The sequence below is a fragment of the Papilio polytes genome, unplaced genomic scaffold (assembly GCF_000836215.1).
Source record: "Papilio polytes unplaced genomic scaffold, Ppol_1.0 DF822067.1, whole genome shotgun sequence".
In the NCBI taxonomy this organism is placed as follows: domain Eukaryota; kingdom Metazoa; phylum Arthropoda; class Insecta; order Lepidoptera; family Papilionidae; genus Papilio; species Papilio polytes.
In genome coordinates, this window is record NW_013527137.1 from 925,575 (window position 1) to 953,531 (window position 27,957).

General features: G+C 32.9%; 2 protein-coding genes across 3 annotated transcripts in view; both read right to left on the reverse strand.

The window, feature by feature from the left end:
• LOC106107217 (ankyrin repeat and fibronectin type-III domain-containing protein 1) overlaps positions 1-5,402 on the reverse strand; it is a 51,052-nt gene extending 45,650 nt beyond the window's left edge. For both annotated transcript variants that reach the window (XM_013287982.1, XM_013287980.1), the window contains exon 1: positions 5,151-5,402. In XM_013287982.1, coding sequence (XP_013143436.1) covers positions 5,151-5,229 — 79 coding nt within the window. In that variant the 5' untranslated portion in view covers positions 5,230-5,402. The remainder of the gene's footprint in view (positions 1-5,150) is intronic.
• Positions 5,403-14,723: 9,321 nt separating this feature from the next.
• LOC106106815 overlaps positions 14,724-27,957 on the reverse strand; it is an 88,788-nt gene continuing 75,554 nt past the window's right edge. The window contains exons 5-7 of the mRNA XM_013287474.1: positions 24,741-24,881; positions 14,935-15,119; positions 14,724-14,734 (exon numbers count right to left, since the gene is read on the reverse strand). Of these exons, the coding sequence (XP_013142928.1) occupies positions 14,724-14,734; positions 14,935-15,119; positions 24,741-24,881 (337 nt within the window). The remainder of the gene's footprint in view (positions 14,735-14,934; positions 15,120-24,740; positions 24,882-27,957) is intronic.

Here is a 27,957-nt window from a genome sequence, read left to right on the forward strand (position 1 = left end):
AAGCAGCCCAGCAAGTATTAGGGCCGAGTGCAGAGAGACGGTACGATAGCACTTTGCTATCTTCTGCGCAAACCCGCGCTGCACCCGGTTCAATAATTTCTTGATGCCCTTCCTCTCAACCGCCAGCGCCCATACACTGGCCCCGTATAAAATGATGGGCTCCGCGACCGCGACGTATATGGTCCTGATTACCTGGGGATTCAGGCCCCACGTGACTTTTGCTGCGGTTGACAGCTGACGATAGAGGCTTTGTGCTTTTCGACAAATGGCCTCTATGTGCGCTTTAAAACTGAGCCTATCGTCAACTGTCAACCCCAAGATCTTCATTTGCCTCACATACTCAATGCGTCTCCCACCCATGCTGAGGCGTGGGGAGTCGTGCTTTAGTTTTCTGGTTAAAACCATGGCCGAGGTCTTATGTGGCGCACTAGACCATAGTTAACCACGCTGGCATCCTGCAGGTTGGTTCACACATATATTTGAATTTCTTCGCCGATATGTGCAGGTTGCATCAAGATGTTTTCCTTCACCGTAAGAACGTCGAGTAAATTATGTACATATGAAAGTTCGAAAAATTTAAAATCACATTGGTACATTTTTTTTTTTATAACACATGGTGGCAAACGAGCAAGCGGCCACCTGAATCCGCCAAAATGGCGAAGCGACCGCTGCCCATAGACATCCGCAGTTGCAAATGCGTTGCCTACCCTTATCCGACAGAGGAGGAGACGCACATAAAGAGGATATCTCCCTTTCCTATGTATCTCCTCCTCCGTCAAATCCACTTCCTCTTCCCATCCTCTCTTTATGAGAAAAGGGTGGTAAAGAGAAAGGGACTTAAATTAGGCCTCCGGCACCACACTCCTCAGACGAAACACGGAACTGCTTCCATTTCACGCCTGTCTTCTGTGTGGCGCGATTCGAACCCAAGACCTGTAGATTACAAGTCAAGTGCTTAAACCACTAAGCCACCGACGCTCTGTTATTACGGAAAAGTAAAGATGGTTTTAAGATCGAATATTAAAGTTAGCGATAAGCGGGAGTAAATGTTTTTAGACATGACAAAACGTTTTACACCATATGTCATCCTTTGTTAACTGTCCCTTATAAAGTCAGTGAACCAAATCAAAGGGCTGTTGTTTAACGACAGTTGTGTGGGAATCCTCTGGGAAATTTGTTAACGTCAATTCCCATATTATAAAAGGGGATCGTAAAATCGTTTGTTTAAATTAATCGTAACTCTACAAATATGTATTGCGCTTCACTAAATAAGTCGATTTCTTTAAAAATTAAAAACAATGGAATAACATTGATTTTAATTTTGCGATTTAAAAAGAAATTCAATTAAAAAGAAGATCTTATGCACAAGACAATTATTTTATTAATGAAATGCAATTAATGTGCAATAAAATATTTTTACGTAAATCACAGGAAGTACTTTCGACGCCATTTCTATTGATTCAAACATTTCCTAAAACATTGATTGATTTTAAAAAGGTATTTGTTAAAAACTGATCAAGGTTGTCCGAGTTTTGGGTGCAATTTGACTGTCCAAAAATATTAAGGATGTATACAAATCGATTTCCTTAACACGAGTAAGTTACTGTCAAATTCAATTGGTCCAAACATTGACCACATAACTTTAAAACAAACCTTCGGTCGGTCGTGTCAATTAAATTAGAGCACGGTCCTCTAACCGCCAAATCTCCGCCCGTTCTAATCTGTATGCAAATTTATAATTAGGTTATACGAACTCAACTGAGCGTCAACCGAACCGTGCTTATGTAATTTACAACAAAGAGGATAATTGAGATAGCTAAAAACTGTACTGTGTAAAGAATACGTCTTTTTGGCATATCCGCTTGAGCCCTTTACTTTAGACAGAATAACGGTAGAGCCCACAATAACATATTTTAAATCAAACTCTATCAGTGAGAAACCGCACTACATAGAAGATGGGCGTCAATTGCAATTCCGCATTTTTATCTGATGAGTTTGTAATTTTATCCCTCTTCAATTTTCCACCCTTTTAGTACAAGGGAAGGATTAGAAAGGTGAAGTGGATATGGTGACATATTGGTAGGGAACATATCCTCTTTTCTTTGCATCATCTCCTCTATTCAAAGGTATGCAATGCATCTGCAAAAGTGTATGCCTATGGGCAACAGTTACTTCATTGCTTTGGTAAATACCAGTTAGTCTTTTATCTTATACTAAAAGCGTGGTTCAGAATATAATTCGTTACTGAAGAGTTTGGACGTACGTGTTCATAGTAGATTGCGGGCTGTGCTGGGGCGATGTCGCGTGCAGTTTGGACGCCCGTTACACGACCCACAAATACACAGAGAAAGCGGACATTTTCGCTACATATATGGCTATGTCAACGCTAGCGAGTGATGCGTTTTTACAGCGATTGTATTTGATATACCTAGACAGTTATGACAGCCTAGTACCTTTCTCCCATTTGTTGAGATCCCATAAAGTTGTTTTCAAGTAAATATGAAAAAGTATACTTTTACGAGTAGCTCTACTATTGGTTAAAATCACAGTAAGACTCCTAATTATCTATAGCTAGCTTTTAGAAACAAAGACATATTGAAAAAAAAGCAAATGTAATTTAGGTTTAATTTTCTACAAGTTTGGATTTAACTCCCAACGGGTAAACATTTGATATTGCTTTTTGTTTACTTAAAGCGATATAATACAAATAATTTGTATAGAGTATTGGTAACCTGCGCACTTTATTGTAAGGGATGAAAAAGGTCGGAAATCTTCAGGATGCCCGGGGCCCTTTTAAATTGGCATAATGCTTGTAGCGGGAACTTCGAATGGTTTACGGGACCGGAGATTGTTGGAATCCTTTGGAAGTCACTTTCAATAATACTTAATTTATTACGTTAAAAGAACGCTTTTGATATTAGAATGGCCATTTATTTTTTAATGTACTTCACTTCATTTATCGTTTATTTGATGGTACCGTATTTTTATTGTATCGAAGAATATATAACAAAAAACATTTCTGGGCGTTAGTAAAGTTTTATTGAATTTAATACCTTTGGGAACATTTAGATATTATATCTTTATTACTTAATTATACTAATATTAGAAAGAAGAAATGTTTGTATTTTTGTAGGTATTGAAATAATTCAAAAACTATTGGGCCGATTTTAAAAATCTTTTCACCGTTAGAAAGGTAATTTATCTGTGAGTAACATAGGCTATATTTTTTATTATTATTTAAATTCACGCGGACAAAGTCGTGAGCATATTTTAGGAAGTTCGAATATAAGAGGAGTCGATAAATTAATAACAAAATTAATAACGCATGTAAACAAGGAATTTAATTATGTGAACACGTAAGATGTAGGCCAATTTATTTTCTATCTTATCGTAAAAGTCGGCTCTAGTCAGGTCTTAGGGGCTTACTTGTTACGTCGAAGTTGGATACAATTTTCTACTTAAGGTATATAAACTTAAAGCATATAGGTATACTAATAAAGTGCAAAAGTTCTAACATTCTGATAATTGGATACTGCAGAATAAATGGTTAATACATTTTTAAATTTAATTGGATCTAGTAACTGTAAAAATCATATCTAGTAATGAGTACTTATTAACTGCTTTAGAACGTGTTCATAACACACTTAAGGTTTTCATCTTTAACTGTAGTTAGAAATATGTCAATAAAAAAGAAACCAAAAAAAACTCAAAACTTGTTTCTTACAAACTTTAAACTTTGGAACGTATTCGAATCGTAATAAAACCTTTTTTCGAACATCGATGACATCAACGATAATTGTCCTCATCATCGCTTCCTGGAAAAGACGGCGGAGTGCAAAGACTGAAGAATTTGCTTATGGATGATATTTTAGTGATGCGACTCGCGTACGTCGGCAGACACGGCGCTATGCTGGCAAAATATCAAACGACCGGATTGCAAGATAAAGAAATATACGACATTTTTTATTGCCTGTATCTAATCAAAAAAATTACACATGTCAAACTTTGTTGACCTTTGCCTCTCTATACTATTATAAAGAGGAAAGATTTGTATTTTTGTATGTATTGAAACTACTGGGGCGATTTGAAAAATTCTTTCATCGTTAGAAAGGTAATTTGTGCGTAACATAAGTTTTATTTTTTTAATTTCACACGGGCGAAGTCTCAAGCAACAGCTATCGATTATAAAAAGTCAAAAACGTATGGCTTAAAATACCGTTTGACACTGTCTCTTACGTTTATCTTTTTTAAATTATTAAACATTCAAATTTAAATACATGAATTTCATCTTGTTGTATTAATGTAAATATTTATCGCTATCTATGAATTGATTAATAATGAAACGAACATTATCTCGTTTCAATAAATAATTTAAAAAGATTCTGGTCCCGGTCATTGACAGGGATTGCATTTAATTGATGAGGCGACACCGACGTTATAACGTTGATTCGAAATTCAATTTATTCTGTAAGAGACAAATACGTTGTTTATACTTTTAATCTACTCGTAGACTTTTTGTATTAGTTTATTTATATTAAAAAATATGTAGGTATGTTTGTATATGCGTTACTAAAACAAACGTGGACAGTTAGGATGTTTTGTAATTCCTGGATAAGTTAATAATTAAAGAATAAAAAATTTTCAATTTAAAGCTATATTTTTTTATTTATTTTATGGCGTTATCGAATATCGAGTTCTATGCCAGATTTTATTAGTGTTATTATTGTAAATTAAACTCTGAGACCTAAAATGACTTGCTGAATTAGAGAATAGGTCAGCGTTATTACTAATAATAACCTATTACTAATAATATGAAATATCTATCTAATTACGATGAGTTTATAATTGCCTATTTCGGATAGAATTGATAGCAGATCTCTAGATCACTATATAAAATAATTACTGCAATTACATTTCCGAATTGATCATGAACGTTAACATTATTATAATTGTATAACTATTATTAATTATTAAATAGAAAAATGTACGTTCGTAAATTCATGGTTTGATATTTCAAAATTTATGAATAAAAATTAATGATTTTAAATGTTTGCAAATAAATTTAACGATTAAATAATGTTGTTTATAGTGTAAATTTATTATTTATTTATTTATACTTAAAATCTAATTATTTTTAATTATTTACGTACGTTTGAGCTTTATCTTGATACTGTTCTTGGGACTCCAAGTCAATAATCCCGATATGTCAACAATGCCACGAACATTCATTTACTGACACAAACTGATGTCTCTTTCACACAAAAACACATTATTACAACCACATAATAAAAAACAACGATGTTTTAATTCACAAAACTGGCCGTTTATAATTAAAAAAAATTAAAATATGTAGTAACAACTTCGAACACAATACATTACAAAGAACATGCGCCTGGGCAAGGCAACTGTCACGTAGTTCCAAAAACGTACGCTAGTTAGCGCTTAGTTCCAAATAGAAAGGGATGGCGTTATCGTATTGCTGAAGTGTGAAAGAGTAGAACGATTTCAAAGCCTCGAAGCTCAGACTGGGTACAAGCGCGTGTAAAATATGCATTCTGCAAGTTCGTGTTTTGGTTTCCTTTTGTTTGTTTTGTGATTGTGTTGTGGGTCGCGAGTTATTTGAGCGCGCGCCAATATATCGACGTATTTTAATATCGTATATAATAAATTCCGATTCTAGTTTCCGAGATACGAATAGCTTATTTTAACGAAATAATATATTGTTTAATAAAACTAGTATTAATTTTTGTATAAAGCATGTATTTTATTATTTTTGCTACTAGTCTTACTAACATTATTAATGTGAAAGTTTGTATGGATGGATGTTTATTACCGTATCTCCAGGGCTCATCCGATATCTTTAAAATCATAGTTGTAGACCATAGTCTTGTAGAACACATAGGTTTTTTTAATTACATTTAGTTATTTTAATTTTTCTAGCTATCTTCTTCTTTCTTCTAAGTTATAAAGAGGAAAGATTTGTACTTTTATATGTATTTCCGCAAAAACTACTGAACCGATTTTAAAAATTCTTTAACCATTAGAAAGGTAATTTATCTGTGAGTAACATAGGCTATTATTTATATTATCATTTTTTTTTAATTTCACGCAAGCGAAGTCGCGAACAACAACAAGTCTATACTAATATTATAAAGAAGAAAGATTTGTAGTTTATAATTTGACAGATATAAACTGAACCCATTGGTTAGGATTATCGTCAACTGGCTTCACATACGGTCCACTGCATTGCTTTAACTATTGTAATAGCACTGGCTAACTGTAATCTGGGGAACTGGTTATTTTATGTGGACGAGTCGCTACGGAGAACTCGTAACTACAGACTATACGTCTACCGATGTGTCAATGAAGCTCTTAGTAATCGCCAATTAGATATGTAACCGTAGGTTTTCACAGTACAAAAAAGATATCTTTATTTTCTTTATAGAATGAGAGAGGTGATAAAAACAGAGAGAGGGAGAGAGGAGGAGAGAGAGAGGTAATAATAACAGAGAGAACGAGGGCATAAAGATGTTTTAATATTTGTATACATATACGTTAATTGTATAAGTTTATTTATTGCTGTAACTGAAATTTAAAATAAAAGTTTAATTAATTTGCAAATATCTACTATATTAAGCCAAATAAAAAAAACGTTAAGTAGTAAAGTCGTCATTAGAATTAGGTCTCACGTTATTGTTGTCGCGTAGTATTTTAATGGTTCGTACTAAGAAACTTACTATAATTTTCGTTTTTAATGCTTCGATAATGCCTATTTAAATGTAATACAAATAAGTAGATTTTTTTAACTAAACGTCACTTAGAATTTGCCGAAACTTTCCACTTTATATCAAGTTGCGCCAAGTTTCAGTCAATAACAATTTGTAACGAGTTAAGTGGAAAGAACTAAATTTGTAAAAGTTTCTACAAGTTATTTGTTAGTAATTCTATACCTGTAGTAAGAATACTATTCTAAGAAACTTCTAGAATTTTCAATAATTTTATCTAGTATTTGAATAGTTATTTTTGCACTTAACAACCAAATATTAAATTAGCAATAAGTAAATAAGTAGATGTAAATCTTTCATACTTACTAGCTTTCGCCCGCGACTCCATCCGCGTGGAATTAAAAAAACAAAAGTGAGTAGCCTATGTGTTCTTCCAGACTATCCTCTACATCTACGCTAAATTTCATCGAAATCCGTTCAGGCGTTTAGGCTACACAAACTCTAACAAACATCCATCTATCCATCTAAACTTTCGCTTTTATAATATTAGTATGATTATTATTTCTCACTGACAACGTAGCTTTTTAATGGTGAAAGAATTTTTGAAATCGGCCCAGTAGTTTTTGAGTTATTTCATTACAATCAAATAAAGTTTTCCTCTTTATAATATTAGTATGACAAGGGGGTAAACGAGCAGTGGTAACACCCAGGTCATCATCAGCGCCCATTGACATCATCAATAGCAGAGGAATCACAGTTGCCTTTGTGATGATAATCTTGCTTCTCGAAGGACTCCTAGTACATTCTAATCAAAGTTCAAAAAGTGTTTAAACACAGGATAAATAAACATTCCGCTTAACGATAAAAAAAGTAACAACAGATAGGGTTAAGTAATCCATTAGTAAACAGTAAGCATACAAACTAGATAAGAAGTAATACAATAAGAAATAATGTCCTTCAAACGACCTTCAAAGGCAAAAGAAAGGATCGCTTATTGAATGGGATTTGGGGCAGACTTCGATATCGAACATCCTTGGAAGTTTGTTTTCAATGTAGAAAGAGTATATTAAAAATAAATTTAAGTTTTATACTATTTTCGCTGTTCTCGTGCGGCTTCATCCGCATGAAATTATAAAAAAACTTTATTTTATTCTTTACATTTGTTGAATTCTCAATTGCAAATGTCAAAATTATTGTTACCTTAACAACCTTGCTTCCTTAATGTTAGCAACTTGTAGTTAATGTCCCTTTCCTACATGAAGCCTTTTCCAATTCATTTATGCCCTTAGTTTAATAGCGTGAAAATATGTTGTCAAAAGCTTGTCGTAAGTGTAGGGCTTTTTATTAAAGAAATAATTATTCAAGAATATTCTGTGATTGCTGACATCTTACGCCACAAAATAGTGTATGTTTACGCTTTATTATATTAGTATAGAAATAGAAGCGCTCAGTATATTAGGACTTACTTACAGAGATTAAAAATTGTATGCAGAATAAAGTTTTAAACTGGCGTAGAATCTATTCAATGTTTACAAACTTCGTTAAACTTTGATTTACGTATTCATGTAACTGTGTTAGCAATCAGTCGTATTGTTTGATTAATTTGAACGTTGTAAATAAATCGATACAGATTTGAAGCTAGGAGTTCAGTTCATATTGAGAGCGTGAAATAATCAAACAACTTTTTAGTCTTACTCGCTTATATAGAGTTACGGACTGTACTCGATGTTTACTTGTTTAAAACAGTTGAATTGGCTGCGACAATTGACAATCTATCAATACTGATGCGATAGTTTATTCAAAGGTGTGCGCCCACTCAAAGTGTTATCATAAATCAATAGAAGTAGGCAAGCTGTCAAGAATCAATTTAAAATTCAGTCCGGTCTACGGTAACACGCAATTAGTCATGGTCCTATAAGCAAATGGAACTGACATAACTTGCCAGCGAGCTTGCGAAAGATTTACACAAGTTACAAATCTGTTTGACGCAAGCCACGAGCGGTTATTGCTGTGATATCTAATACTTACTTGTATATTGTATACTAGCTTTCCAATTCGTCCGTGTGGTTTCAAACAAAATTAATAAAATGTGTACTATGTGTTCTTCCAGATTATCCTCTATATCTATCCGAAATTTCATTAAGATCCTTTCAGTAGTTTAGGCTACAAACTCTAATAAACATCCATCCATCTTTTATATTTATCATGTTAGTAAGATTAGTAAAATTATGTGCCTAACCGTAGAAAATTTATTGTATTTTTTTTCTTATTTATACGACCTTGGCATAACCTTTAAGACTAGCGTAACAATTCTGAAGAATAGAGAAAGTTAAGTAAGCTATATCGAACTGAAAGGAAAATAACTTTGCGATAACAAAGAGTTAGGAATATAGAGAATAAGTAAATAACGTTTGTATTAACTGAACAGTTTTCATCATGCTGTTATGTTACAAATTACCCCTGAATACAATACATTAATCGGTTAAGTTATCTTAAAATCCAGCGGCTTTTGAGGTATTGAGTAGTCGATCTTAATAGACAATAAGAATTCCAGTTAGTTGCTCACAAAGTAATAGAATTACCACAATCTTACGTTTAACGCTACGTACAAATTAAGAAAATGTGTTAATAAACCTAAGTTGAGGTGATTGCGGTTTGAATAAACAAACAAAGCAGCGGAATTAGTTAGGTAATTAATTTCCTATACTCTCTTATGTAAGTACTAAATATTTCCTAACAAAAGACACATTAAAAACAAGCGCCTGGTATAATATAAGCAGCAATAAGTTTCAAACGTATTTACTAACAATGAATAAATTGTTCAAGGGGCTTCAGTAACAAAGTTCATTAGCGTACAAACACATGAGATAAGTGATACAATGGTAGACAAAAGCCGCACTGACCTATAAATGCGTAGTTGCCACGTTAAGTGGAACGAAACAAGATTATTGTGGGACTATCCAATTCTATCACAATAAGATAATGATAAAAGGCTTGGAATATAAAATACTAGATGTTCCCGTGCGGCTTCATCCGCGTGGAATTACAAAAACTTTATTGTTTACATTTGTCGAATTCTTAACTGCAAATGTCAAAATTTAAATGCACAAATATCAACGAAGGCTTTTGAAATTGGATTACAATTAACGTTATGAAGTTTTTTTTAATATATAGGGTCTAAAGAGTAAAATAAAAATTAAATATCTCTGACCTTATTCTGTTCAAACTAACATTAACGAAAGATTTCCATACAAATAAAATGTACATCTATATTTAAAAAAGAATAAAGAAAATTGGACGTACATTATCATTTGAAACAGATCGTTTTCCCGGTTTAATCTTCGCAGGAATTATTCCATGTCCACGAGTCATTTACAACGCAGTCACTTGCCTCCTTAAGCCGAACACTAAATTGCTAGAGGAACATAACGACTAAATTATGTACTTTAAAACAATTTAGGTTGCAACAGAGAAAACAAAGATTTTATTATGTAGAAAAATTTTATTGCTTTTAATTTGAACAAATTATAAGGAATGTTTATTGATATCGCCAGAAAATTACACTTTAAAATATACATATGAGTCTAGCTTGATAGCCATAACATAAGCCAAAACGCCTATTGTTTGTAACATCGCAATCTGTGATAGTGCGTAAACTATGTTGCTATTAAGATACGCAGGCGCTTTCTACGTTCATTAAGCCTAGTTTATGGCGACCGAGTCTGTGTCTCAAGATACCAACGGATTTCTGAAATGTATAAATTGACTTTGGTACATTAGAAATATATCTTACTATGCGAAATTTAGATGGATGGATGGATGTTTGTTAGAGTTTTTAGCATAAACAACTGAACAGATTTCGATTAAACTTGCCAGAAATGTAGAGGATAGTCTGAATAGGTTACTTGCTTTTGTTTTTTTAAATTCCACGCGGACGGAGTCACGGAGGGTAATATTTTATAATTATACAATTCCAATGATAGTTATAGTTTTTCACAAAATACTATTCTATTTATTTAGGACGAATTAAAAGATTTGTTTTATTTTTTAAAACATTATATATTTTATATTTTTGTTATATCATAGAGGGCACAAATCTCGCAACATTTCCTTTAAGAAAGATACGTTATTCTCATCTTACTCGGGTCATTAGTCAACAAATATTAAAGGGAATGTGATAAATGTCACAGTGTTGCCTTACATCTAAATCAACGAATTACGATGGATTCGGCGATTCATTAATCAGACAGATGTATAATCTTTCATTATTTACGACTATTTAATTTCATTATTAACGTATCTAGAATTAAAGGCTATAATTAGATTTAAAAGATTGAAAGACATTTAAATTCAGAAAGCGTTGAAATATACATAACTCTGTGTCTTGTTAGACATTTTTTGACCTCCAAACCACCTGAAGAAAGTGATGATGCATGATGCAGTTAAATCTGTTAAAACTAGGCACGTAACAGACTACCATATTTACATTATTATATTCGAACATTTCAACGTACTTGTGCAATTTGTACGATACTTGTATCCACATCGTACAGGAAATTAGTCCATTTTGCAGTAAGTGACAACTGGATTTGCTCAATTTGCGAGCGACAGTTTTAAATCGGGCAATTTTCGAGAGCCGCGCGTAATTGTATAATGTACTTTAGGAAAGCTTTCTTACTAGCGACGTGTTTATAAAATCAAAAGATTTAAAATAACTAAGCGCCTAGTCAAAAATTTTAGTGAAATGTGAATACTTCACATTTGATTTTTTTCTTCACATTTTTTTCTTTTTAACGTTTTGGGCTACATTTGAATCGTCTGATAAATAACTTAATTACCGAATAAAAATATACCGATACACTTAACTATAATAAATTTAATTTAAGAACTAATTTTCGCCCGTAACTTCGTCCGCGTGGAATTAAAAAAAAACTGAATAGCGTACGTGTTCTTCCAGACTATCCTCTACGTCTCTCCCAAATATCATTGAAATTCGTTCAGACGTTGATGCTACAAACTCTTACAAACATCCATCCATCCATCTAAACTTTCACATTTATAATATCAGTATGATTAATACTTTAAAAATACGCTCATAAACTGTTTAGCTACTAAAAGTAAATATTAATAAATGCAAATGAAATTCGGGATTCAAGATTCTTAATCAAATACTGAAAAATTCTATTACCGCAACACGCTGAGTTCGTTTAGATTGCTCGTTTCATATTTTAGTCAAATCCCGATTCCGGATGTCTAACTGAGAAAAGAAGAACTAAAGAACTGAATTGAATGCTTTATTTTTTTTATTTGTTTTTTAATTTATTTACACCCACAAAATATCTATACTAATATTATAAAGAGGAAAGATTTGTATTTTTGCATTTTTGTATGTATTAATATAACTTAAAAGCTACTGGGCCGATTTTAAAAATTCTTTCACCGTTGAAAGGTAACTTATCTGTGAGTAACATAGGCTATATTTATTTATTTTAAAATCTTACATATATGTAAATACTGGCGTACGTAACATTTGCTAGTATTTATTTAATAATTTTACGTTCACGTTTTATTTAATTTAAGGAACATAAATGTTTAATTAATTATTTTTTTTATAATATAAGATTTCAAACGAGCAAGCGGCCACCTGAATCAACCTAAATGGAAAGCGACCACTGCCCATAAACATCCGCAATTGCAGATGTGTTGCTTACCCTTCATTGACGGAGGAGGAGACGCACATAAAGAGGTTATTTCCCATTCCTATTTGTCTCCTCCGCCGTCTAATACACTTTTCCTTCTCATCCTTTCCTCTTAAGAAAAGGGTGGAAAGGGAAAGAGACTAAAATAAGGCATCCGGCACCACGTTCATCTGACGAAACGTGGAATTGCTTCCACTTCACGCCTGTTTTCTGTGTGGTCGTGGTATTGCACCGGGCGAGCCGATCCATTCGTGCGAAGATGTTAAAGCGGGCTCTACCACTGTTAAAATGAATCGAGAGTTATTGATTTTTAATTTAATTAAGCTTTTACAATTAAAATAAACAAACTCTACAATAGTGCAATAGACTAAAAAAACATCAATCTTTATTCAATTTTAATGGTTCTTAGAATGAAAACTCGAGTTCTGTTGTAAGTTAACTTGTTATTAAACAATTAGCATATCAAAGAAACATTTCTGCGATCTGGAATCATTGTTTTACATTTTAAATGTTAATTTATTCTTATTGGTTTAAAAACATTAAAAAAACACAACAAGATTTCAAACAAGGACCTTCAGTTTTACGCCTTACAGCTTGTCAAAAAACATGCCTCTTTTATTCTCTTTGAACAAAATACAGACAACAAGTTTTTATTAAGGCGTATTTAGTGGAAGCAGTAAGGTAAAGCATGAAAAGTTTAAACAGATCGTTATTAATTCAGATGAGTAAGCGAGATGCTTCTTGTACGCTCTGAAGACGGAAGATAAGTAAGGATACGTCATTAAAGATAATTAATGGAACATTTATGAACTATAAAAACACACCTTAAAGCTTAATTTCCCTGCACTAATTTCTTTTTTTTTAAATTTAATTTTTATAATCTACTGCATTTCATCCGCGACTTCATCCCCGTGGAATTAAAAAACACCAAAGTGAGAATCCTATGTGTTCTTCCAAGCTATTCTCTATATCTATAGCAAATTTCATTGACATCCGTTTAGCCGTTTAGGCTACAAACTTTAACAAACATCCATCCATCAAAACTTTCTCATTTATAATATTAGTATGATAATTTAAATTAATACGTTATTTAAAATATAAAAGCAATTAATTTCCGTATCTTTTACGTTATCGTTAATCTTTTTGAACTTTGGTATTTGTTTTATTTATACAAGGCCAAAGAAATTTCGAAGCGCCTTAGATAACTGTCAGCAGAATTTTCCGACCCCATAACCTTGCTATTTGACTGACAAGGCGTTAAAGCGTTTTCTTTCGACTTGCCTTTAAAAGTAGATAATATCTACTACGAAAGGTTAGTAATAGATTACACTATTTAAAGATTTTATTGCTTTATATTTAAGTAAATAAAAACACAATATCTCTATTAGTATTAAAACAAATTTTATTACGCAATTTCTTAAATTATTTCAGATATATTAGATTACTTTTCTTCGTGTGTAATACCGCAATCATATTGAATATCAGTAAGTATTCAAAGTATGATTGGAACAGACGAGAATACACCATAAAAAAATTCACAAATTTTGTTTATTAAACGTTATACATGAAAAAAATACGTCTACGAAGCAACCTCGTTGCTACGCCGTAGCGAATAAATGACCACTTATTATTGTTAAAAAGTAACAAGATATCTTTACTGGGTTACCAAGTTGAGAGTTTTATTCAAATAAAATTTTAATGACATTCAATATACACAGATATGATTTTTCACGTTTTTTCATAATTTACTTCCACTCAAAGCGACGAACTTTGTGCGACTTGTTAAAAGTTACTTTTTTGAATTAATTACATTTGCATTTTCATGATTTACCATCCAACGTTCTACTATGATAATACATAAATACTCTCTTTTCGTTGGTTAGAGAGGGTAACTTAATATATACGATTTCTCAAATTTTTAATTACCGTTTTTTTATAACATAAGGTGGCAAACGAGCAAATGGCCACCTGAAGCCGCCAAAATGGCGAGCGACAGCTGCCCATGGACATCCGCGATCACAGATACGTTGCCTACCCTTATCCGACGGAGGAGGAGACGCACGTAAAGAGGATATTGCCCCTTCTTATGCATCTCCTCCACCGTCAAATCCACTTCCCCTTCCCATCCTCTCCTTATAAGAAAAGGGTGTTAAAAAGAAAGGGACTTAAATTAGGCCTCCGGCACCACACTCATCAGACGAAACACGGTATTGCTTCCATTTCACGCCAGACTTCTGTGTGGTCATCTTTGATCAAAGAGTCAATTTATGTATTACAATAAGCTTACAAGATACAAAATTCAAACGCGTTCTGAAGAATAAACTATGGGGACTTTAAACCGTTAGAATTTTTTTAAAGACAATAATTGTATTTATACAGACAAGTAAAGTTGTAATTGTGCTTGAGGAAAGTCCTGTTAAAAACAAACTGAAAATTACCTCGTTGATTTTCTTGACCGCTGTGATAACGTGCCTCACCGCTATCGACTGTCAAAATTATATTCAACTTACCCGCTTGTCCCCTCTGACTTTTCGCCCTCCTGCCGACCGCGGGGGATACGAGACTGAGGGCTCTATCTGCTCTCGCAGGAAGGAGTAGTGTCGGCTGACTTGGCTCGGAATGACGCGCGCAGATCGCCGCCTCAACCACTGAGTCTATGCTCGCAGACCGAGGCAGTTGACCGGCTGAGTCTCGCCTGGGGAATACCAGACTGTCAAATATTCATATTCAAGTACAAGTCCTTTAATTTAATAAAACATCAATATTCTGGGTTGTGCATTTAATGCTCTTACAAATAAAATGCTGTCTCGAGCACTCGTACGGTAAAGCCGACAATCCATCGGTCACGCGGTTATGTGCATTGTACGGTTGCCGTTGCAGATTGTAAATTTGAATTTTTAGCCTAAACGGCTAAACTGATCTGGATGAAATTTGGTATAGATAGTCTGGAAGAACACATACTAACTTTTGCTTTTTTTCATTCCATTCGGACGGATTCACTGGTGTAAGTTAGTTAAAAATATGTTCGATTTCTTTCACCAAAATTAAATATCTTTGCATATAAACTACCGTATGTGCAAATTTAATTTAATCTCATAATTTCTATATTCGTATTTCATATCTGGTATGAAAACTTCGCAAATGTATTTATCACGTCATCCCCGAGGGAGGCGCGGGTCGTGACGTCGCCGGTTCGCTGTTTACCGCCCTATTTGCATTTTAATCGAACTAAAAACTTTCTTATATCCTCTAGGCGTAATAACCGGTTATACATACCTTATAGTACATAGAAATATTTTGAAATGTTTAAATCTTACTTACTATCTTGTCGCAGGAAGCTATAAATTGACTGTTGCTTTATGTGTAACAAACGTTATTGTCTTGCGTTTTAATATTGTTTAAGATAAAATTATTGATTTAATTCCTTTTTCTCGAAAGTAGAAACTCGATGTCATTTGTATTTAGTTCTTTTTAAAATTAAAAGTACGTCAACTTGCATACGACCAATAAGAGCAGAGCAAGCGGCTCAAGTGGCCTTTATTAGCTCGAGCGGGGTTGAGGCGCAGTTCAGTGCTTAGAGGGCGACGTTTGTAGTGACATGTTGTGGTGGCGAGTCGATTGAGGAGAGTAGTGTAGTAGAAGTACGAACAGGTGCCACGAACCCGCTGCTCGGTCTTGCTTGTTGATTTGCTATGTGATAAGTGTAGATTCCGAATTATATTGTGTTAATCCGTGTCTCTAGTGTTTTAATGCTCGCACTTCACCCAAATGACGCCCACGAAACCAAGACTCGGTAGCAAAGATGTCGGGGAGAAAGACCCAACTCCGACATATTATAAATGTTAAAGTTTAGATAGATGGGTGTATTAACGTTTGTTAAGAGATACTCTGGAAAACACATAGGCTACTTACTTTTTTTTTTTTTAATTCCACTCGGAGGGAGTCGAGTTATCAATAAATTAGCTGTCGCCTGCGACTCTGTCTATGCATAATTAAGGAATAAAATTAGTAGACTAATCAACATCTGTGCCACATTTCAGTGAGATCTTCTGTTCCGTTCTGGGACTACGTAATAGCAAACATCAATTCCATATAGACTTTCGCATTTATAATATTAAGATATGTTGTGAATTTGCTCTAACTAAAAAGTTCAGTTCAGCGAGAAACTTAATTTATTCAACATGTAAAATTAATAAAGTGTTCGAGAATTGTGTGCTTTAAGACTTAATAAACTAACGCTGAATTTAAGTGCTGAAAATTGTAAATTATGAAATATAATAAATTAAAACCGTAGACGTTTAAACTGCGAAGTTTTACAGTCATTTACAAGCAGTAAGAACAAACGGTTTTATAGGGCTAGTCAGATTTAATGGGAGTTTAATCTTTAGTTATGTGTTAACATTATAAATCCTTTTACCAAATAACCATAGTTTATTTATAATTTTAATATAAACAAATGAATTACGATGATCATTCTTGATAACTTCTGTAATGTGAATACAAAAGTTTACTTCGTAGAAATCTAAGAAAACATTCGTTATAAGTACCTAGTAGTTGATGTTAAGAGCGGGCGCACACTTAACTACCGCACAACTGTTGTGCTATTAACGATTGTCAATTGTTTCGCAGCCAATTCAACTGTTTAGTTCCACAACTAAATTCGAGTAGTGTCCGCACCTCCATATAATCTCATAGGAATCAAAGCGACACTAACCTACTACGCAATAGTTTAGTTAAAAGTGACCATATTTTATGTAATGGCTTGCTTCGCGTATTCTTAAATGTGTAAAGCATACATATCTACTTAACAACTTCATCACCAGCTCACTATATGTCCCCACCGAGGGGCTTGGAGCCTACCCTAAAGTTAGGGTGACTAGGCCATAGTCAACCACGCTGGCCAAGTGCGTACTTAACAACTTAACGCATAGTATTATTTCATCAATAGCTTTGGACGTGTGAAGAATATATCAACTTAACTAACTTAGAAATGCGTGTTTCGAATACTTTTTTAATGTAGTACACTTACTGCTTACTTAGGTAGAGTACAGCAGTTACAATTACGTCGAACTTTGGAGAGACCGCATGGGTCCTTGACAGGCACAGAATGAAACAGCTAGGGGCTCGACTATAATGAGTTTTGATTAGCAGAAAAAATATTATATCACACATAGGGTTTCACCTTAAAAGACATACCCAGTTTTTATATACATAGCTTAAATTTAAAGTAAATCGGTTACAGTTTACGGTAGAAGAGTAAACAGCTACCTATTAAACTAGCGCGTACTATCTTTCGACTGCATTATCACTTTCTTCAGTTGGGTGGGTCAAGCGCTGGCTTAACAAACATAAAAAATATATATATATTATTCCATAACTCTATATCCCAGCGTGGATTTTTGATACATGAAAAAAGTACTAGTGTAAATATATATATTTGAGGTTATAAACATCATGTTTTAACTGATTTATAGGAACCAACTCTAAGTTATTTATTAAGCCTGCTATATGTTATATCGTTTTAACGCTGTTTAGTAATCCTGATTTAATTATTTCTCCAAACAGTTTATCGGGGAATGCCAATAAAGTGCGCTATCATTTTTACTTAGCCTGTTCCTAAGACGTTTATTGCGAGGGCGTTGTTTATTACTAACATTATTACACAATGGGAAACTAATGCCCGTTCAAGTTGCGACGAATTATAAGGAAAGGGTTTCCATTGAAAGTAAGTAATTTGACACTTTTAAGGTTTTATTATAAAACATTTAACTTGTCAAAAGCTGTTGTTGATTTTTTCATTATACTTCATTCAAAGAAGGTTTTTATTCATTTTCGACATAGGCACAATACTACTAATAATTTACGCTAAAAAAATTACTTCAAAGCACAGGTAATACAATACTTTAATAACTTAAAAGTTTTCAGTGTTTTAACTACCATAAAACACTCTTAAGCACAATCTATTCTAATATAACAAAGAGGAAAGATTTGTATTTTTGTATGTATGGAAATAACTCGAAAACTACTGGGCCGATTTGAAAAATTCTTTCATCGACCAGTTTCAGACCCTGCGGGGGTCCTTCTTCAGGGCGAGGGTTAAGGATGTATCGCGGTCGCGTCGCACCTCGCACTGCGGGCGAGCGCTCGAAGGGCGCGGCTTAAGGTACAGTTGCCATTGCGTGCGCCGGCGGCGACGTTGTCGACGAGCTCAATATTGATTAGTCATTGTTGATGTTGTTGCCATTAATGGCAACTGCACCCCCGGTGCCCTCCGCCCCCTTCGAGCGCTGGCCCGCAGTGCGAGGCGCGACGCGACCGCGATATATCCTTAACCCTCGCCCTGAAGAAGGACCCCCGCAGGGTCTGAAACTGGTCGGTGCCGTCACCGGAAAAAGATAAGTGTACGTGAGTAAGCCGTAAATAGTTAATTATAAAATGTCTCACGAAAGTTTAAATAATTTAATTCTTTCACCATTAAAAAGCTACGTTATCAGTGAGTAATATGGCTATTTTTTTTATTTCTTTTTAATAAAATACTAGGTTTAACGAATATTTAGTTCTGTGTTGAGACATCGGTCATCAGTAAGTCAATTATTGTTTTGTTTAACTACAAAAATTAATAAGGAATAATAATACGTATTTATATTTTATTTTCGTATCTTACGATAAAGTTTCGTTATCCCAGAGTTATGTTTTATAATGGAATGTCATGAACATGTATTATAATTTTGCAACATTAATTTAATTAAAATGGGTCCGTTTGCGGAATGTTTTGCAGAAAGTAATGCCTTAAGCTTTTAAATGTGAATAAGATGAAAGAAGTATTGTATTATTTTATTCAAATGTTATTTTAGTTCTGTTTTTGTTAATGTAGTCTGGAAATTTAATGAAGGGAATATATGAATTGTTTTAGTAAGGATTGTAACAAATTTAACTTAATGTTTTGGAATTTACAAACTTAATGAAGTCATATGTAGCTTAAATTTATACGTAAGTTTGTTTATTAATATTTTAGAATGTTCAATTTGAAGCTGTGGTTTGATTTCCGGTGGGACTAAATGCGGTGAGTGTCGGCAAGCTGTTAATTTGTGTTAACACTGACGCTGCGCTTTAACTTCGTAATTAAAATGCTATGTACTGTACGTTATTTTTAAGTTTACTTTTTAATTATAATATTAATTTATATTCAACAATAAACATGAAAAAATGACAGTAAACGCCTCAGTGTTTTTACAGTAATAAAAAAATCTCTGTAAATATACATACATATTGTTAATCGATTCATTTCTCCAAAGTTAGTTACTTATAGATAGTTTATTTGTTTTTTTATTCTTACTATTGCATTTTGACGTAAGTAAACAATAAACCAATCTGTACACCATACAGAGTTATAAAATTGATTAGTGAGTGATGCGGGTAACAGCCCCGGCGACAGGACAATGAAAAAACGTCGAGGCGACCGTCAAATTGCGTCGATTCGAATTACACGCTCCAACAAATATCAAATCACGTTCCGCTTTAACGCTATTTGTATCGGGATTACGTGTGTACATGTTTGATTTTTTTTTTGTAAAATGAATATGTCTGCAATTGTATGAACATTCGTATGTTTGTAATACAAATTTTTATAATATTAGTATAGGGTGCGCGACAGTACATCCGCCGAGGCGATCATAGTCAAACATTCTTTTCTCGAAGCGCTTCGGGGTAGTTTTGATAACCCTGTAATTTCATTGTATACGTTATGAAATGGTAGTGGATAATGGGAAATTTTTAACATCAAGAATTGAAGAATACTGGAAGTAGATATACCAGAATTCATTATGTTGTCAAATAACCTTTTAATCACGCCTAGAAATTTCCAAATTATAGCTAGCTTCACTTTTTCATACAATTGTATGTTCAATTACTATACTTTACAGAAACTGCGTATCTTTGTCTTTTTATCTAAATCTTCGAGTACAAAATAAACATTAACTCAAAATCATTTTTAAATCGAACAGAATGTGAGGTCTTTGCGTGTCAAATTTGAATTGCAGAGTATTGTACGAGTTCTTTTATTGTAACAAAATTGAACATAGAATTTATATTGCAAAAACTGTCACAGTTTACATGTGTATTTGTAAATATTGTTAGTTGGGTTCATACGAGTGGATAATTCGACAAGAGCGTTGTCCGCACCTGCGACACGCTATACCCGCTTCAGTGTCGAAAACCAACCATTTTCTGAACTGTTTATTGTTTGTATTAATACTTTATTTTTTGCTAAGTTGTTTATTTAAAATTGAGTGACATTATAAGTTAAAAATTTTGTTTTTGTTTAATAAGACTTTATCATCTCCCCTGCCTTATCCTACTCCCGTAGGGTCGGCGCACCGGGTTTTCGTCCTCCAAAGCACTCTATCATCCGTCATCTCAGTCATCACTCCCTTCTTGATCATGTCACCTTTCACGCAATCTATCCATCTCTTGATTTTAATAAGACTATAAGAAAGCTTATTATTTAGAAATATATTTTAATGTGTTCTTATACATGTTATTTTAAGTTAAGTTAAGATTTAAGTTCATTTAACTTTTAAAGTATTATTCTGGATTTTTGTCTTTATAAATGGTGTAATATTGACTAGGAAATTAATGAAAATGTTTAGTTTTATTTATTGCTTTATTATAGACGAGCTGTTCCCGTGCGACTTCATCCGCGTAGAATTATGAAAATTTTATTATATTGTTCACATATGTCAAATTATCAATTGCAAATGTTAAAATGACACGACATGACAAACCTTGGGAATCTTGCTTTCTTGATGTTGGCAGCAACTTATGGTATCTTTCCCACATTAAGGTTTTTGCCCAAAATATTTACCCCCTAAGTTTAATCGCGTGGAAATATATAGCCTAAAGCGTGACATAAGTGTGGGTTTATTAAAAAAAAGGGTTATTCAAAAATATACTGTAATTGCAAATCTTAGGCCACAAAGAAGTGTGTGTTTACGCTTTATTATAATAGTATAGATATAGTTTAATTAATATAGAAGATTCATGACATGGCATAGTGTAAGAGTTTAGCTGTAATTTATTCCAGACGTGGCAGTGAGGCGGCGCTAACGAACGTGATTTGCATTTAAATCGCACATCTCCGAACTGACGGAGCAAAGAAATGTTACATCAAGTTATCACTAAGTAGTAGTGTCGCTAAACAAAGTGCTTGTAGAAATTAAGTTAAAAATAATATAGCTGTAGCATGCGATTACATTCGTTTAAATTTAATTAAAGAAATAAAGTAGTTACGAAATAAAATACGCTTTAAAGATTATCAAAGAGTATAACCTAAATGTATTATATATTTCTGAGGTCCACAGAAAACCCGGTTGTAGTATACAATAGCGGGGAAACAAAGTTGGTGTCCAAGTTGAAGCACAAATGGTCGAAGTTTTCCAAATTTGTAAAAAAAAATTTTTTAAATTTCTATAACAAAAGATTTCTTAAATCTTCGCTTAGGGTGATATATTATTAAATGTAATTTTAAGATTTTTGTTTCTGTCAATTAACCCAAAAGAACTTACTACCATATTTATCTACTTAATAAACGTAACGATGGAACATAAATATAATATTCTAGACTAAGTAAATATTATTAAGTATTCTAAGTATCCATTAGCAGCCAAAACCTTTCACAAAAATGTTATTCAAACATAATGTTCGAGTATAAAGATAATATGAAGAATCGATAGCGAGAAATAGGAAAAAAGTATTTTTCGACCGTATTTCTTTTCACATAAAAGCTTCTCTATCCCGAAAATTTAACTAAATGTTATACCGTTAACATTTAGTTAGAATAGAGCATGAGGCAAAACTCACGTGTTTTTAACAATTCAGTAAAGTAAAATTAGCTATTCGCAGGCTAAAAGCTTTCTAAAGTTTTGAAACTTTTCGAAGATTGAGTTTTCATTCACATTTTACTTTTCAATAATTTTTGTTGGATTCCGCGGCTCTTTTTAATTGAATTAAAAAAGATCAATAGCCTATGTGTTCTGCAAGACTATGTTCTAAATGTATATCAAATTTCATCGAGATCCGTGTGGTTTAATCTACAAACTCAAACAAACATCCTTCTAAACTTTCGCATTTATAATATTAGTAAGATATCTTTTAACCGTTCAGTTTAAGTTACATAATTATGTCATCATCTCTTTCTTGAAACTCTTGTAAATCTAAAAATCAAAAGACCGTAGCAAACAAACGAAGTACACGAGTCTAAAGTTTTACTGCTATCATTATGCAAATCCCTTCTTAAGATACAAGAAGGAAGTTTCAGGTGTTCGTTGATTATTCAAGCTTCAAGCTGTTACTAAACACCGCGTCTGAATTAACAGGCACGTATTTATATTACGTTAGATAAGGTACTGTACACAAATAATGTATTTTAATTTTAAAATATCTTTCTTTTACGTGAGTTATTTCAAACTTAATATGTGACTTAATGTGTGATGGATGTTTGTTAGAGTTTGTAGCCTAAACGGCTGAAAATATTTTGATGTAAATTGGTATATATATAGAGGTTAGTAAAACACTTAGGCTACTGACTATTGTTTTTTTTATTCACGTGGATGTAGTCGCAAGCTGAATCTAGTTGAATACATGAAAATGTAATTTACGGAATAAGCAGAAAACATATTCTTTAATAATTATTGATTAAATACATGTTAGTTACACCATAATTAGCGTATTTATATTTTTATATATAATTATCTCAATTTACTTGTAAATATATATAAAATTCATTTATATTTATGTATTTAAATATAAAAAATGGGTCAGATTAATAAAGCTTCGATGCTTTTAATCTTAATTTGAAGTTAGCGTACATTTAATTAGAGATCCCGATCTGTTGGCGGCGGGCGTGACGGGAAATCTTTAGTAGCGTCAATTTAACGCATTTCCTTTACAGAATCTCATGTCACGTAGCACTAAGAATTCGCACAAATTTCTTAAGTAAATACGAAAAGTTTTCAATGTATTCTTCTAAATATTGAGATATACTGCTTTGTTCTTTTATAATTGTTTTTTAATAAAAAGAACAGTAAATAACACAATAAAACAGTTACTGCAATTTTACACTAAGATTCGGAGCGATATTTACACGTAATGTTAATGTTAATTATTCTTTAAATTTAAATATTCTTGACAGCATAAGTTGGTAACAGAAAAAAAAAGTATTCTGTATACCACAGAAAATGGGACCTTTTTAATTTCTCAATTATTAACAAGAATTTAGGAACGAGATGCAGATTAATTCGTGATACTTTAAAACTTGTGACTGATATTTCATCCAAAGGAAGCCAGGAAGTGCTTTTGAACAACTTTCAAAAGTTCACCACAAGTTAGGCTGGATGAGTGATTAAGTTAATAGCTTGAAGTTTGTAAAACAAGACTTCATCTTATGAAATATTAATGAAATTACACGGAAGGAGAAATGTATTCAAATGTGACATACTAAGATTTTAAACAAATAAATTGAGACTACAGAATTGTTATCTATAATAATATTTTTCAAGGAAAAATTTGTGTTTTTGTATATATTAAAATAATTCAAAAACTACTGGGCCGATTTCAAAAATTCTTTCACCATAACAAAGGTAATTTATCTGTGAGTAACGTAGGCTTTTTTTATTAACGGGGAAGAAGTCGCGAGCAACAGCTAGTAAGTATTAAAATTATAAAAACCTATATTTTTATCTTATACAATAACAATTTTGTACAAACAACATTTATCATATCAACAGAATTCAGTTACAAATAAAAAAAACATTCACAGTACAATTGTTCACGTTTGTACACAGACGAACATGTGGGATAGAAACCACATAGGAACAAACAAAAGCAAACTAAACCATCGTAACATATAGCGTGGTTTACAGTGCACTCAGTCACAGCGGTATATCAAAGAAAAATAAATGTTTGTAGCACATCTTTACAGAGAAATCGTTGTCCATTTGCTACGGCGTAGACTCGTAGCAGGAAAGTGTAGAAGCAACGGTTTTAGAGCTTTTAGCGCAAATATAGCTTTGTTTCGGTCGGAAATTAAAAATCTGTTCACATTTTGCGGCGAAAACATTAAACTGTAACAGCTTTAGCTTAAGTGCACAAGAAAAGAGTAATTTACTCGTATATATGTGAATTTTTTTCGAGATTTAGAATAAAATTTGGTAGTCCGGTTTTATAAGAAAGTATAAAAAAAATATACTTTCGAATGGGTTAAAGGACTTAAGTAGTTTGAAATATGATACTTAAGAATTAATTTGAAATAAAATTATACCTCTCCCAGCTGAGCCGTCTCGGGGCATCCGCAGCGACCTCTTCAGGGGCTCCCCGTACGCCCTGAGTCAGTAACCTCGCCAGCCTCGAGCCCGCACTCACTGTACTACTGCTGGACACTGAGCCACGTGGTGTTGGTACTCTGTGCAATTATAAATTAATTAAATTATTTGCCATTTGTTAAATTATGATATGACATTATAAGACTATGGGAAGTAAAGACGAATAAAATTGGTCTTCGGCATTCATCAAACGGAACATTTGAATTCACGTCTATCTTCAGTGATATTACATGGGTCGAGCAGGCTTTCAGTACAGCTAGACTGGATCATTGTAGAATTAAGGTTTTAATCATTGTTAATAGTATAATAAAAAAATCAAAACGATGTTTTTATATACTTCGTTGATGTGCTCCTTTCTGTGTTCTTACTTGAAGATTATCAATTAAAGGTAAATCAAAAAAGGAATGTCGAAAATATATCAAATTTGTAACTTCAGGGAATAAAAGTTTAAGTATATTTAGAAGTACTACAATATATTAAAAAGGAATTTTGTATTTTTATCCAACTTTGTAAATCCTTGTTCGAGTAATACCCAATAAAGTTTATCAATTTGTCGTCGATATAAAGATAGCAGACAGTTCAATACGAGCTTAACAGTCGGACGGTCGCGGCTGCAGCGCGGCTACTTTGCAATATATTGCACAGTTGTCGACTTAAAGTTTTACCGCTATTTGTAGTCTAGATTGGAGCTAACTGAGAAAACTTTTCAAGAAAAACTAACTTTGTTTAAGAAAATTCATGCATTTAAATGACCGTAAACTTCATCTTGACTTTACTTTTAGGAAGATTTTTTTAGTCAATAGAAATTAGATATAAATACAATAAAAATATTTATTCAGAAACCTGATCAAGTATTTACAATAGTCAAGAATTGCAATGTGTTTAGATATTTCATTTGGCATTATTAATAAAAGAAATGTGTTTGTTTCACAATTCCAACCACTCATAACTTGTAATAATTATTTGGAAAAATCATAATGTACAAAAACCTTTACTATAAAAAAATGCATACGATTCATGAAATTCCTTATGGAATAGGTCAATAACCTTTGAGAACGAGAAAAATTGGGTCTATCGAACAATAATTCAACAGCCATAAAGTGCCAAGTCGTTCCTTCGGCATACTCGTAAAATGCTTTCAAAGGTTACGCTGCTCGTACTAAGCTTATTAGAACGTTGAACGAATATCGATCTTACGAGTAGATAGTAACTGTATCAAATACCTTCACAATACTAAGCTGCACACCTTTGACTAAACTCTCGCACATGTGCGTTTCTCGATTGTTTCGCAGACCATTCAACTGTTTTTATGCACAACTAAAAATCGATTTTTGTGCGCACCTCCATATCAGCTCAAAGGAATCAAAGCGTGACTAAACAGTTGAGCGATAGTTTTCTCAAAGGTGTGCGCGCGCTCTAAATCGGTTTTAATTAATATAATCTGTGGCATCAACGAAATCTACGTTAGTGTTTAAAATTAGTTCATAGCGTTAATAGCGTAAAAAATCAAATACGTAGTTAATTTTCTTACTAACATGGTTCAATCTATATACATATAATAAAATTGGAGTGTCTGTTTGTAATATCAAAGATGATGTACTTGCGTTGCTGATAACGAAAATCGCATTAAATTTTTTTGTCTGTCTGTCCGCAAGCCGCGTTTGTTCCGGTTAATCTCCCAAACGGCTGGACCGATTAGGACCGGACTATCACTGAATAGTAGCTGACATAGACGGGCATGTTATAGACTACTTTTTATTTAAACATTGCGTGGACAAAGTCGCGGGCAACAGCTAATTAATAATACATATTGTCTTTATAATCATGTTGATTTACATTCAATATTGTTATTCAATAAATAGATTAACTTGTAGACACTTAATTAGTCAGCGAAACAAGTTTGCGACATTGACGGAGATAAATGATAAACTTAGCTTTGAATTCTTAATTATCTTTTAAGCGATTTTAAAACAACTTGAAGATGTAACTTAGAAGGAAATTCAACTACAATTATATAAAGGTTTTTATTTGAAATAAATGCAGTCTACCTTTTCGCGTATATTTCCTTTGTAGAGGAACCCTTAGGGTTACTTACAATGTCATTTATTGTACCAAATCTCCAAGGATATTTTAACTATAGTTAAAGAACTGTGAGTGATACAGTGACTTCTACACATATATTTATTCTTTTACAGAATCATCCTGTATATCGCCCATACAGGATGATTCTGTAAAATGTTGAGAGAAATTCAGCCGAAATTATTTTCCATATACAATGAATGAAATTATTCTGATGGAGACCTTTTTAATAAAAAGTGGGTCTTAAACAAAACACCGGCTTCACCCTGTATGTGACATAAAGGGACGGCTTATAGAATTTAAGGGCTCTTTGTCAATTAATTTTCGACCGGTCATTCCGTCTGACATGTTCTTAACATAACGATACAATGACAGTGCGAATGCTTGGCACAAAAATGTATAGTCGGAAATATTTTGATTGTGAAAGAATATTCTAAGATATTTTAATTGAAAATATGTTGGAACTGGTGTGGAGTAGAGTCGGCTAAACCTCTATTTATGATTTCTCCATATTTGCATTTTTAAGTAAGATACTTAGTTAAAAGTTTAATACTACTTTTTCCTGTCTAGAAATTGTAAAGTCTGTGGTAATCCAATCATTAAAAAATAGTAACAGAAAACAAATGAAAAATACATTTTTTATTCGTACAAAGAATGAGCAAAGCTTTGAAACAATAACATGTACTCTGAAAATTTAAATCGGAGGACAACGGAAAATAAAAAATAACAACGTAAGCTGTTTGCGGAGAATTTGAATACTAAAACTTTTTACTGTGTAACTTTGTCGCTTTTGCAAAAAGTAAAAGATTGTTAAATACTCGAAAAGTTTTTACGCGAAATTACATGTTTCGGCTTTAATCATAAAAGAAGTTTAAGTTGGCATACTTATAAAAGTATTTTATGGTTAAAGCATATTGTTTACTAATTTTATTAAACAAAAATAATTTATTATTTTATACATACTAATACTATAAAAAGGAAAAAAATGATCTTTTTCTTGTGTTGAAATAACCCAAAAACTACTGGGCAGATATCAAAAAGCCCTACACCATTAAAAAACTACGTTATCAGTGACGA